Source organism: Microcaecilia unicolor, chromosome 1 (genome assembly GCF_901765095.1).
Source record: "Microcaecilia unicolor chromosome 1, aMicUni1.1, whole genome shotgun sequence".
Taxonomy (NCBI): Eukaryota; Metazoa; Chordata; class Amphibia; order Gymnophiona; family Siphonopidae; genus Microcaecilia; species Microcaecilia unicolor.
Genome location: NC_044031.1, coordinates 23,911,211 through 23,925,664, shown reverse-complemented (window position 1 = coordinate 23,925,664; position 14,454 = coordinate 23,911,211). Strand labels below are relative to the sequence as shown.

The window sequence follows — 14,454 nt, the reverse complement described above, 5'->3', positions numbered from 1 at the left end:
TTGAAACACAGACACAGATTCTTCTTGAGTGGTCACTAGCTCCCTGCGCAACTCACTCTGAACACCTTCTGAGACCTGTTTTAGCTCCCGATATAATGTCTGCAACTTATCTGTTTCCCTAGTCTGGTTGTGTAAAGCACCAGTCAAACGAGAAAATTTCTCTTGCAACGAATCAAAAGACACGAGGTACTGGGCAATTTCTTGCTTTAATGTGTAATTACGTGCTTCACAATCAGATAGGTCACACTGCAAAGTTTTACACTTATCATCCAGTGTCTGGCACTCCGTACACATCTCTTCAGAGGAGTGAGGTGGGGCGGGGCTTACATTGGTCCCTGCTAAAGCAGATTTGGCAGTCTCTAAATCAACTCGTAATGCAGCTAACTCGCTGTCTCGCTCCTGGACAGTTTCCCTAGTCTGGGACAAATCTAACTGCAAATCCGCTATGCGATCTGTTAGAGGTACAGATACCTCTCTTATCTCATTCATCAAAGAGTCTTTAACTGCCAAAAGAGACACGCCCAGTTCACAAAGCATCCATTGTGACAAATGCTGTTTCTCTTTTATAATTGTATTTAAAACCGTAGCATATACTTCTGAGCTATTCGGTGAACTGCTACTAAATAAAGCACGTACAGACTCTACTGTAGGAGGTGCTGGTTTCGTCTTACTATGAGAGAGTGGCAGTAATATTTTCAGCACGCCCTTCTCCTGTTCACTTAGGAGCATTTCAGGCAATGTGCCAACCGTGCCGGTCGCCATGTTAAAGACTAAACACACCCTATTTTCCTTCCTGACAGAGAGTTAGAGAAACCGTTATTTCTCTTTTGGAGCTCAGAGTAATAAATCTGTCAACCAATTACAGCAATAAAACACAGCTGTATAAACAAAGGTCTGCCGTCAGCTAGGTGGAACTGCAGTTCGTGCAAAGAGAAACAGAAGATTAAACCAGCCTTCTGAAAAGACCCAGAAAAAGGCTTAACTTCTGCTATTCCTGCACCAACCGTCCCGGACGAACGCCCCCAATTTGTAGGTTGTTATATAGATTTTGTAAGAGGCCAATTCCTACATACGTACTCGCTTATGTCTAGGGGGTGTGGCCTCCGCCCGACATTCGCTACATGGAAAATAACGGACAGACCAATGGAATATATTAGTTTATTTATACAGTGTTATATACAAAAATATAGAAAAATCCTTATCAGCTTATAGCATCAGCAATTCCTGATTGCATGCACAATGAGACCAAAAATATAGAGAATAACTATGATTATCCTATTGGCTAATCTGTAATGACAGATAAACACAATACCGAGATCCTAATGAGTACCACACAAATCTTATACTAGGCTAACAGCGAGTAGAGATCATAAATCCTGACGTCACGCATCTGATGGGTCCGAGCAGACCGATCTTGGACCAACTTTGACACACTCTCGTTTGACGACGTCTCACAATCGCTTGGAAAATATGCCAGGTCCCAATGCAAATTAGATATCTGCCCCACTAGCCTGATTAGATCTGCCCCACAACAATTCAAAACAGACCTCACAAAACACCTAAATTACTTGCTACAAAATGGCCTCTTCCCCACGGATAAAGGAAGCATTCTACTTACTCCTCTACCTAAAGATGCTAAGAAAAACACAATGGACCTAACTAATTATCGTCCAGTAGCATCCATCCCACTCATAACCAAACTCACGGAGGGCATCGTGACGAAACAACTCACTGAATAAATAAATACTCAATTCTACATGAGTCTCAATCAGGATTTTGGTCGAACCACAGCACTGAAACTGTACTAGTGACTGTAATGAACTCATTTAAACGAACAATTGCAACTGGTAATAACATACTCCTCTTACAATTCGACATGTCCAGTGCTTTCGACATGGTCAATCATGGAATACTACTACATATACTAGAATATTTCGGAGTTGGAGGTAAAGTTCTTAGTTGGTTCAAAGGATTCCTGACCACTAGATCTTACCAAGTAACTACGAATGCGGATATATCAGCCCCATGGACACCTGAATGTGGAGTTCCACAAGGATCCCCCCTTTCACCAACCCTCTTCAACCTAATGATGATACCATTAGTCAAATTACTAGCCAATCAGAACCTCAACCCCTACATATATGCAGACGATGTCACAATCTACATCCCGTTTAAACATGATCTAAATGAAATCACCAACGAGATCAACCAAAGCTTCCAAATCATGCACTCCTGGGCGGATGCATTCCAGTTAAAACTTAACGCAGAAAAAACACAATGTCTTGTACTCACCTCACAACATAACACAAACAACTTCACCACCATAAACACACCAAACTTCTCCCTCCCTATCTCAAATAATCTGAAAATTCTTGGAGTCACCATTGACCGAAACCTCACACTCGACACCCATGTGAAGAATACAACGAAAAAGATGTTCCACTCCATGTGGAAACTCAAAACAGTAAACCTTTCTTCCCGAGATCCATCTTCCGTAACTTGGTACAGTCAATGGTACTAAGTCACCTGGACTATTGCAATGCACTATACGCTGGCTGCAAAGAACAAACTATCAAGAAACTCCAAACAGCCCAGAATACCGCCGCCAGACTCATATTTGGAAAATCAAAATATGAAAGTGCAAAACCCTTAAGAGAAAAACTTCACTGACTCCCACTTAAGGAACATACCGCATTCAAGATCTGCACGATTGTACACAAAATCATCCATGGTGACGCCCCGACCTATATGCAAAACCTCGTGGACTTACCTCCCAGAAATGCCAAAAGATCTTCCCGCAAATTTCTTGATCTACACTTCCCCAGCTGTAAAGCTAATACATGCGACTACCTTCTCTTACACGAGCACGCACTTGTGGAATGCGCTACCAACTGACCTGAAAACAATCGACAACATATCTAACTTTCGTAAATCTCTGAAGACACATTTCTTCAACAAGGCCTACAAAGAGAACCCATAACTTAACTATGCCACCTCGCTAGTGACCTAGAGGTTAGAGTGGTGGACTTTGGTCCTGGGGAACTGGGTTTGATTCCCACTGCAGGCACAGGCAGTTCCTTGTGACTCTGGGCAAGTCACTTAACCCTCCATTGCCCCAGGTACAAATAAGTACCTGTATATAATATGTAAGCCGCATTGAGCCTGCTATGAGTGGGAAAGCACGGGGTACAAATGTAATAAAAATTTAAAAAATACCTATCTGCTCAGATCTTCCTTCCCATCCCTAATCTTCTTGTATCACCAATTGTATCTGTTATCCTGGAATGGCGATGCCATAACAGGTCTCTGTAAGCCACATTGAGCCTGCAAATAGGTGGGAAAATGTGGGATACAAATGCAATAAATAAATCTCTTCAAGATAGCCTACCCTAACGATTCATTCAACCTAACCAAAGCCTGACCACATGATTCTTATCGACGATTATTATACATTGACCATGTTTCCCATTATCCTTATTGCAATCCCATATCCATTCCTCTCCATCTTCCTACGCCTACCTCCTTACGCTCATTTACTTATGCACCCAATTCTCCTATGTTCAATTTACTTATCTGTTAACCCCATTAATATTGTGTTTACTATAAATTGTATATTCTTTTTACGACTTTGTAATTCTTTATATTGTTACTATGTAAGCCGCATTGAGCCTGCCGTGTGTAGGAATGCGCGGGGTACAAATGTAATAAATAAATAAATAATACCTAACATTCTATTTGCTTTCTTAGCTGCCGCAGCACACTGAGCAGAAGGTTTCAAGGTATCATCAACGATGACACCTAGATCCCTTTCTTGGTCGGTGACTCCTAACATGGAACCTTACATTACGTAGCTATAATTCAGGTTCCTCTTTCCCACACGCATCATTTTGCACTTGCTCACATTAAACGTCATCTGCTATTTAGACACCCAGTCTCCCAGTCTCGTAAGGTCCTCTTGTAATTTTTCACAATCCTCCCATAATTTAACGACTTTGAATAACTTTGTGTCGTCAGCAAATTTAATTACCTCACTAGTTACTCCCATCTCTAGGTCATTTATAAATATGTTAAAAAGCAACGGTCCCAGCACAGACCCTTGGGGAACCCCACTAACTACCCTTTTCCATTGAGAATACTGACCATTTAACCCTACTCTCTGTTTTCTATCTTTTAACCAGTTCTTAATCCACAATAGGACACTACCTCCTATCCCATGACTCTCCAATTTCCTCTGGAGTCTTTCAAGAGGTACTTTGTCAAACGCCTTTTGAAAATCCAGATACACAATATCAACCGGCTCACCTTTATCCACATGTTTGTTCACCCCTTCAAAGAAATGTAGTAGATTGGTGAGGCAAGATTCCCCTTCACTCCAGGGGGAGTTTTGCATTTAAAAAAATAGAAAACTATGTATAATTATGCACACTTTATTTTTAATTTTTTTGTGCAGAATTCCCCTATTATAAGGGCTGCCATCTCCCCCAGGAATAAAATACCCCACCCCTTTTTTCCATGCACTTTCATGCAAACCTCCACCCTATTCCCATGGCACACACACACACTCCTCCTTTTTCCAACCCCCCCCCCCCCCCTCATACTCCATCATGAAAGGCTACAGAGGAAATTGGAGGGTCATGGGATAGGAGGAAATGTCCTATTGTGGATTAAAAACTGGTTGAAGGATAGGAAACAGAGAGTGGGGTTAAATGGGCAGTATTCACAATGGAGAAGGGTAGTTAGTGGGGTTCCTCAGGGGTCTGTGCTAGGACCGCTGCTTTTTAATATATTTATAAATGATTTAGAGATGGGAGTAACTAGCGAGGTAATTAAATTTGCTGATGACACAAAGTTATTCAAAGTCGTTAACTCGCGACAGGATTGTGAAAAATTACAAGAGGACCTTACAAGACTGGGAGACTGGGCGGCTAGATGGCAGATGACGTTTAATGTGAGCAAGTGCAAGGTGATGCATGTGGGAAAAAAGAACCCGAATTATAGCTACGTCATGCAAGGTTCCACGTTAGGAGCTACGGACCAAGAAAGGGATCTGGGTGTCGTCGTCGATAATACACTGAAACCTTCTGCTCAGTGTGCTGCTGCGGCTCGGAAAGCGAATAGAATGTTGGGTATTATTAGGAAAGGAATGGAAAACAGGTGTGAGGATGTTATAATGCCGTTGTATCGCTCCATGGTGCAACCGCACCTTGAGTATTGTGTTCAATTCTGGTCGCCGCATCTCAAGAAAGATATAGTAGAATTGGAAAAGGTGCAGCGAAGGGTGACTAAAATGATAGCGGGTATGGGACGACTTCCCTATGAAGAAAGACTAAGGAGGCTAGGGCTTTTCAGCTTGGAGAAGAGACGACTGAGGGGAGACATGATAGAGGTATATAAATAATGAGTGAAGTGGAACAGGTGGATGTGAAGCGTCTGTTCATGCTTTCCAAAAATACTAGGACTAGGGGGCATGCGATGAAACTACAGTGTAGTAAATTTAAAACAAATCGGAGAAAGTTTTTCTTCACCCAACGCGTAATTAAACTCTGGAATTCGTTGCCGGAGAACGTGGTGAAGGCAGTTAGCTTGGCAGAGTTTAAAAAGGGGTTAGACGGTTTCCTAAAGGACAAGTCCATAAACCGCTACTAAATGGACTTGGGAAAAATCCACAATTCGAGGAATAACATGCATAGAATGGTTGTACGTTGGGAAGCTTGCCAGGTGCCCTTGACCTGGATTGGCCGCTGTCGTGGACAGGATGCTGGGCTTGATGGACCCTTGGTCTTTTCCCAGTGTGGCATTACTTATGTACTTATGTACTTTTTCCCTGTTCCACCCTACATACATACTCCATCCACTTCTCTTCCGGTCCCCCCCCCCCCCCCCCCGCACATACACATACTATCCATATTTTTTCATCCCCCCCCCCCTCCCTGCACCCACTGTCCACATTTTTCCAAAGACCTCCTCCTGTGCTGTAGGAGCAGAAGGAGAAGCTGTACGGCCATAGGTCAGGCTGCTTTCTGCTCCTCTGCCATCCCAGTCCTGACTGTTCCATTGAGCCACGCAGGCCTTTGTACAGCCATGTAGTTTAAAAAACCACTGGGAACTAAGGCAGCAGATGAGGAAGCAGCCCAACCTGTGGCTGTGTAGCTCCTCTTCCAGACTGATGAGTGTGGAGGGAGGGAGTCACAGAGTTACTTTCTGGCTGCAGTATCTGTGCCGCTGTGTCTGCAAAGGCAGACTGCACATAATTCTGCACAGTCTTTGTGTGTGTGTGTGTGTGTGTATGGGTGGGGGGGGGGGGGGGGGGATTCTGCATTATTTCAGACCACCCAATGCTGGGGCTCAGCAGGTCAAAGGCAGAAATTTCTCTGTTTATATATAATACTCCTGGCGAAATTCCACACAAAAAATATTCAAAATTCTGCAAGTTTGTCATAGTTTAAATAATATTTTTGCACCCACAGCCATCCACCTTTATTCCCAGCCCCCTCCCTGCACGCACACTTCATCCACCTTTCTTACAGCCTTCCCCCCTGTACACAGATACCATTCACATTTTTCCATCCCCCCAGTGGGGTCAGTCCGTCCCATGTGCAGGTAGTAAGGGGGTGCACTGAGTAGTCCTGCAGCTCAGCTCTGCCGGTCCCCTAGTCACTCTAGTGTCAACTTCTTGTTCCAGGGCAGAGGGAGGGCAGGGGGGGGGGGAAGGGCGGAGGTGACGCACTTGAAGGGAAGGGGGTGCTCCGCCCCAGATGGCAACCAGGCTATGTATGTCACTGCCAACCCCCTTCCTGCACCCACATTTCATCCACCTTTTTTACAGCCCTCCTCCCTGTAGATACCATCCATATATTTTCCAGCCTCCCTCCCTACACCCACACTTCATCCACCTTACAGCCCCTCTCCCTGTAGGCAGATACTATCCATATTTTTTCCAGCCCCCCACACTCCATCTTTTTCCACTCCCCCTCCCCTGCACCCATAGTCCATCCACCTTTTTGAGCCCCCACACTCCACCCATTTTTTCCAGCCCCCTGAACAAACACTCTATGTTGATCTACATTGTTCCAGATCCCCCACCCTGAACTCACTGATCCAGCTCTTAAATAAACTGGATGGGCTGAAGATAGGACCTGAAGTGGTGAACTGGATTAGGAACTGGTTGACGGACAGAAGCCAGAGGGTGGTGGGGAATGGAATTCGCTCGGAGGAGGGAAAGGTGCACTCTACCAAAACCCTACATCCACACCCTTGTCACCTCTTGTTTAGACTACTGCAATCTGCTTCTTGCTGACCTCCCACTTAATCACCTCTCCCCTCTCCAGTCAGTTCAAAACTCTGCTGCCCTTCTCGTCTTCCGCCAGGGTCGCTTTACTCATACTACCCCTCTCCTCAAGTCGCTTCACTGGCTCCCTATCTGTTTTCGCATCCTGTTCAAACTTCTTCTACTAACCTATAAATGTACTCACTCTGCTGCTCCCCAGTATCTCTCCACACTCGTCCTTCCCTACACCCCTTCCCGTGCACTCTGCTCCATGGATAAATCCTTCTTAGCTGTTCCCTTCTCCACTACTGCCAACTCCACACTTCGCACCTTCTGTCTCGCTGCACCCTACGCCTGGAATAAACTTCCTGAGCCCCTACGTCTTGCCCCATCCTTGGCCACCTTTAAATCTAGACTGAAAGCCCACCTCTTTAACATTGCTTTTGACTCGTAACCACTTGTAACCACTCGCCTCCACCTACCCTCCTCTCTTCCTTCCTGTACACATTAATTGATTTGATTTGCTTACTTTATTTTTTGTCTATTAGATTGTAAGCTCTTTGAGCAGGGACTGTCTTTCTTCTATGTTTGTGGAGCACTGCGTACGCCTTGTAGCGCTATAGAAATGCTAAATAGTAATAGTAGTAGTAGTAGTAGGTGAGTAGTGGTGTGCCTCAAGGATCGGTGCTGGGACCGATTCTGTTCAATATATTTGTGAGTGACATTGCCGAAGGGTTAGAAGGTAAAGTTTGCCTATTTGCGGATGATACTAAGATCTGTAACACAGTGGACACCCGGGAGGGAGTGGAAAACATGAAAAAGGATCTGAGGAAGCTAGAAGAATGGTCTAAGGTTTGGCAATTAAAATTCAATGTGAAGAAATGCAAAGTGATGCACTTAGGAAATAGAAATCCAAGAGAGGCGTATGTGTTAGGCGGGGAGAATCTGATAGGTACGGATGGGGAGAGGGATCTTGGGGTGATAGTATCTGAGGATCAGAAGACAACGAAACAGTGTGACAAGGCGGTGCCGTAGCTAGAAGGTTGTTAGGCTGTATAGAGAGAGGTGTGACCAGCAGAAGAAAGGAGGTGTTGATGCCCCTGTATAAGTCGTTGGTGAGGCCCCACCTACAGTATTGTGTTCAGTTTTGGAGGCCGTACCTTGCAAAGGATGTAAAAAGAATTGAAGCGGTGCAAAGAAAAGCTACGAGAATGGTAAGGGATTTGCGTTACAAAACGTATGAGGAGAGACTTGATGACCTGAACATGTATACTCTGGAAGAAAGGAGAAACAGGGGTGATATGATACAGACGTTCAAATATTTGAAAAGTATTAATCCGCAAACGAACCTTTTCCGGAGGTGTGAAGGCAGTAGAACGAGAGGACATGAAATGAGATTGAAGGGGGGCAGACTCAAGAAAAATGTCAGGAAGTATTTTTTCACAGAGAGAGTAGTGGATGCTTGGAATGCCCTCCCGCGGGAGGTGGTGGAAATGAAAACGGTAACAGAATTCAAACACGCTTGGGACAAACATAAAGGACTCCTGTTCAGAAGGAATGGATCCTAAGGAGCTTAACCGAGATTGGGTGGCAGAGCCGGTGGCGGGAGGCGGGGATAGTGCTGGGCAGACTTATACGGTCTGTGCCAGAGCCGGTGGTGGGAGGCGGGGCTGGTGGTTGGGAGGCGGGGATAGTGCTGGGCAGACGTACACGGTCTGTGTCCTGAAAAGGACAGGTACCAATCAAGGTAAGGTATACACAAAAAGTAGCACATATGAGTTTATCTTGTTGGGCAGACTGGATGGACCATGCAGGCCTTTTTCTGCCGTCATTTACTATGTTACTATGTAGGAGGAGCTGCAAAGGCTTCTTCAAAATGACCACTGTGACTTCCTGCAGCACGCGTCTAGTCTCAAAAGGCCATTTTGAAGAAGTTGCGGCATCAGGCAGAGCAGCAGCGGGCAGGAAAAGTAGGGTTCTTTCCTTCCGCAGAGGCCACTAGACCACCAGGGGGCATAAAGGAGGCCCGGGGAGGGTCCACTGAAGCTCGGGGTGGGCGGAGCAGGCCAGTCAGCCACCCTTTTATCCTCATTACCGCGGGATATAAGTAATTGTGCTCCCCCTTCCCGCAGTACTACCCTGTGATTTTTTTTAAATTTCCCGATTCTGCGCGAAAAAGGTAAATCTTGCATGGCTGTGGAGTTCTGTGTTAAATACTGCATTGCACAATTGCACAGAATTCCGCCAGGATTAATATAATTTGCAGGCACTATTAGAAAGCAGTTATTGCAACTTGAAACCAGTTACACAGAACCTGGGACACAAAATCTAATCTTCCTTTGTAGGGCCCCTGATTTCTCTCCTGCCCTCAAGAGGGTCCCACAGTTCCATTCCCTAGCCCCAGATCTGCTTGGGGTCCCCACTGTAAAATGTTGCAGGTTAGAAAGCTTCAAGCCTTTGCTTAAAGCCCACCTCTTCAATGCTGCGTTGGGCACCTAACTCTTACCGTTCAGTAAATCCAGACTGCCCCAATTTGACTGTCCCTTTCTGACTGACTGTTCACTTGTCTCTTAGATTGTAAGCTCCTTGAGCAGGGACTGTCCCTCTATGTCCATTTTGGTGCATGTTGGGTGCGTGTAGACGCTCATGCGGCTTAGTAAAATGGCCCCTCAGTGCCTGAAGTGCTGTTTTTTTTCCAGGGGGAGCTTCAGCAACAGCAACCTGTGCGGATATGCTCCAAGAATCTGTGTCTGTGCAATGTATTTTATTACATATTTCCATTTGTGCAGATCCCATTTCAACTCAGTCAGTCCAGAGGGCGGCTACGAAATTAGTAACCACTCGCCTCCACCTACCCTCCTCTCCTCCTTCTGTTGCAGGAATTGATGCATGAATTACCCCTATTGTTAACAGAATCTGTGGTACTTCAGGAGTCAGACAGCACACATCAAAATGAGAGAGAAATCTTCTTTATTTGCCAGCAAACAAAGCAGGACATCAATTCTAGCTTTCTTCTCTCTCTCTCAGCTCTCTGTGTCAGCTCTCTGGATGTTATGGCTTCTGTCTGTCCTCTTCAGCTCTCTTCTCTTCTGAGCTCCTTCTTCTTCTGTCTGTTCCTTCTGCTCTCTTTCTGACGTAAGCTGCTTCTGCTCCCTCTTATATACAGTGCTAAGTCCCTCCTAGCCCCCCTTACTCTCCAGATGGTAAAGAATAGATTAATTACCTTGTCTGAAACAATCAGCTCTATACATTACTTAAAAATATCAGTTACATAGGTTCCAGACATCCTAAACTGACCTGTGACCTGGGGCCCCTTACACCAGACATTTTGGCACCAGTCTCTTACATTTTATTATGATTAATTTCTCATATTCCTAGTACTAACTGCTAACTAAACTCTGGCATTCATTAAAGGGGTCAAGGGCCAATCTTACTTAATGGCATACATATCAGTTATTACTTTCAAGACCATTCCTACATTTACCTATAATTAATCAAGGAGAAGAGAGCTGACTAGTCCTGACCTCTTTTCACCTATCAGCTCCATACATTGAATCAGCCAGAACTGTACATAAGTCAAACCAGATGGTCCTACTCAGAACGTAAGGCAAAGAGTTGAACAAACATTAGATTTAAAAAGGTATTCTACATATTAACTACACAGAAAAACATATTCTAAAATAAGCAGAATCAGTATTCCTTATAAGCCATATCTACATATTAAGAACTTCTAAAATCTAACTCATTTATATCTAGAATTATTTAGAATCTAACTAAACAGCATTTCAGCCTAATCCTTTTAAATTGCCTGCAATATACCTTGTTCATAATAGGATACATATGTGTTTGCATTAGCAATCCATCAATCACAAGGGGTGAAAGAAATTCCTGTCTCTAACCTTTCTAACCTTTAGCTTGGCAAAAACTTTCTAAGTAATTAAATCCAGCTGTCATTCCTTCACTTGCAGGACTGAGAATTTAAAATAGTATTTGAGCACCTTTAAACAGAATTAACCCTTAATATGATTTCTCAGAATTAATCAATTTCTTTTGCCCACTGCCTCACTTCCTGTACACATTAATTGATTTGCTTACTTTATTTTTTGTCTATTAGATTGTAAGCTCTTTGAGCAGGGACTGTCTTTCTTCTATGTTTGTGCAGTGCTGCGTACGCCTTGTAGCGCTAGAAAAATGCTAAATAGTAGTAGTAGTAGTAGTATGTCAAATTGTACAGCGCTGCGTAACCCTAGTAGCGCTTTAGAAATGTTAAGTAGTAGTAGTAGTAACATGAAGTTGGGGACAATCTCCTAAGGGGAACCTCTTGCAGTTTGCAGGATTAGAAATTAATTTGGGGCTTTCTCTGATTGAGGGAGAGGAGCTGAAGGATTTGTCTTTTGCAGTGCAGGAAGAAGGGCTGAAGCTGAGATTTGGAGCTGGAAGTTAGTAATTAATCTGTAAATGAATGGAACAAAGAAAAGATTAATTTCAGCCTCCTGTGCACATTGAGAGCTAAGCCTGTTAAGAGAAACAAACGACGAGGAGGCAGCCTTTTCTTGTTGACTCACTCTACCCCTTTTAGTGCTGATTGGTCAGAATCGTGCATGGGGTGGGACTAGCAGTAGAAGAGTCCGCCCTCTTCCAGTGATAAGGGAGGGAAGAGAAGCTCAATTAACATTCTGACCAATCAGACGTAAAAGGGGCGGAGAGAAGAAAAGACTGTTCTCAATGTCACCTCCTTTGCTCTGAACCGGATCAGGAGGCTCAGTCTAAAGCCCCTCCCTCTCCTTGTCCTTTGTGATGTCATCAGTCTGTGCAGCAGAGCAGGAGGAGGAGAGTGCAAGGCTTTTTCAAGGTATTTGCAGCTTTAAGTCTCAGGTTCTGCCCTTGTGTCCCTTCTCCCAGCACTGCAAGAGCCAAATCTTCAGCTCCTCCTCCTCAGCCAAAGAAAGATCCCTTCATTTCAAATTCTGCAAACTGAGAAAGCAGAGAGGAAAATGCCTGCAGGAGCTTCTGTTCAGGTAGGAGATTGTCCCTATCTTCCTGTTAATTTGTTGCAAATTCTGCTGCACCTTTCTAACCTGGGACACACTGCACAGTCTGGACCCCAAGCAGACCTGGGGTAGGGACTCTGGGATCCTCCTGTGGGGAGAGAGATCAGAGGTCCTACAAAGGAAGATTTTGTGTCCCAGCTTTCTAGTTGCTATAATCCTGCTCTGTGATGGTTTCTGCAAATCATATACATCCAAAAATCTGTCCCTCTGCTTTGCTGAGCCCCAACCCTGGGTGGACTGAAATATAACCCTGTTGTGTGATGGGGGATGGGACGATATACTGCCTTTCCATGTGTGTTATGTAGTCCTAAATTATATGAATCCAGCAAAACTTTCCCCGCCCCAGTGAGCATCAGCATTGGGAGATCTCCTCATGGATGCAATGCAGAAGATGCTGAATGTGTGTCTGGTTTGTATTTCAGATGCGGGTGACATTTGAGGAAATCGCTGTCTCTTTCTCCCAGGAGGAGTGGGAGTATTTAGATGAAGAGCAGAAGGAGCTTTACAGGGAGGTGATGAAGGAGAATTATCAGACCCTGATCTCACTGGGTAAGGGATAAGTTTACAGTTTTATTAGTAGTATTTGGGCATCATTATAAAGCCAAAATGCAAACAAAAATAAAAAGAGAAAAAGATCACATAAAAAAAATCAAATATATTAATGCTCTAAAGTAAAATTATGTAGAAACACTGCTGCACTCAAACTGATCACATCAGTGGAAATATAGCCAGCAATTGACGGTGTCTTATCACAAACTGGCACCTATTAATCACAGGTTAAAACTCTCCAGTATATATCTCCTGTTAAAGTAGTCAAGCAGATAAAGAAAGTATCTTTTCATGACAATAGTTAAACTACATAAACAATGAAAATGACTTGAAATATTGCTGATAATTGAAATACATTTTTTACACTTTTGCATTTTTGACATTTATGCCCCACATTAGCCGATTGAGTTCAGTGTGGGTTACAATTATACAATAAATCATCCTATATATATAATAATTCTCACCTCCAACAGGAAGTGCTTGGGACTGTGCCTGCCGGAAGTGGTCTGCTAGGCAGGCAGGCAGGCACTGACCTCAGTGACATCAGTGACAGACAATTTGGCAAAGCAAAACAATCTGAGTGCTGGCCATTAGGACACAGGGTTGATAGGAGAGTTTTAAAAGACTGAAGGAACCGAAAGTGTTAAATGGGGGGAGGGGGAACGACTGAAAGACATGAACATTTGGCAAAGGAAAACAATCTGAGTGCTGGCCATTAGGACACAGGGTAGATAGGAGAGTTTTAAAACACTGAAGGAAATGAAAGTGTTAAACTGGATTGGGAGGGGGGGAGTTGTGAATGACTGAAAGACATGCAAATTTGGGACAGGAAAACAATCTCAATGCTGGCCATTAGCACACAGGGTACATAGGAGAGTTTTAAAAGACTGAAGGAACCAAAAGTGTTCGGGGGTGGGGGTGGGGGGGGGGGGGGGGGCAAGTTCTGAATGAATGAAAGAAATGAAAATTTACGAGAGGAACACAATCTGAATGCCGGGCATTTGTACACAGGGTAGATAGGACACTTTTTAAAACAAATGAAGGACGTGAAAGTATTACATCTTGGGGGAGGGGGGAGGAGGAAAGCGGTGGGGTATCCGGATACTGGGCGTTAGGGCCACGGGGGTACATAGACTTTTGAAAACCTTAAGGAACCCAAAGTGTGGGAAGGAGGAGGAAAAGGAGGGGAGGGAACGGGGTGAGGGGCATTAGGAACAGGGGAGGGGGCCCTGTCACACACTCTCATTCTCACACACACACTGTCACACAGACAGTCTCACTCTGTCACACACCCGCACATTCACTCTGGCTCTCTCTCTCAAACGTACACACTCCCAGGAAAACCTTGCTAGCGCCCGTTTCATTCGTTCCAGAAACGGGCCTTTTTTATTAGTACAATAATAAAAGGGTAATTCCTTAAATTGATGACAGCTGACAGCAGAGTAAAAATTACATAGCAATCTCTTAACAACGGTATTATTTGTAGCTTAAATCTTAAGGGCCCTTTTACTAAGCCGCGGTAAAAAGTGGCTTGTGGTAATGTAGGTGCAGGTTTTGGGTGCGCGCAGAAATATTTTTCAGTGCATG

At 44.3% G+C, this 14,454-nt stretch overlaps 2 protein-coding genes across 3 annotated transcripts in view; both read left to right on the top strand.

Moving 5' to 3' along the window:
- LOC115463370 (gastrula zinc finger protein XlCGF26.1-like) overlaps nucleotides 1-14,454 on the top strand; it is a 952,960-nt gene that overhangs the window by 753,366 nt on the left and 185,140 nt on the right. The window lies entirely within an intron of this gene.
- Nucleotides 12,090-14,454, top strand: part of LOC115463356 (oocyte zinc finger protein XlCOF6-like) — a 47,221-nt gene continuing 44,856 nt past the window's right edge. Inside the window, exons 1-2 of the mRNA XM_030193780.1 lie at nucleotides 12,090-12,285; nucleotides 12,741-12,867. Of these exons, the coding sequence (XP_030049640.1) occupies nucleotides 12,262-12,285; nucleotides 12,741-12,867 (151 nt within the window). The 5' untranslated portion in view covers nucleotides 12,090-12,261. The remainder of the gene's footprint in view (nucleotides 12,286-12,740; nucleotides 12,868-14,454) is intronic.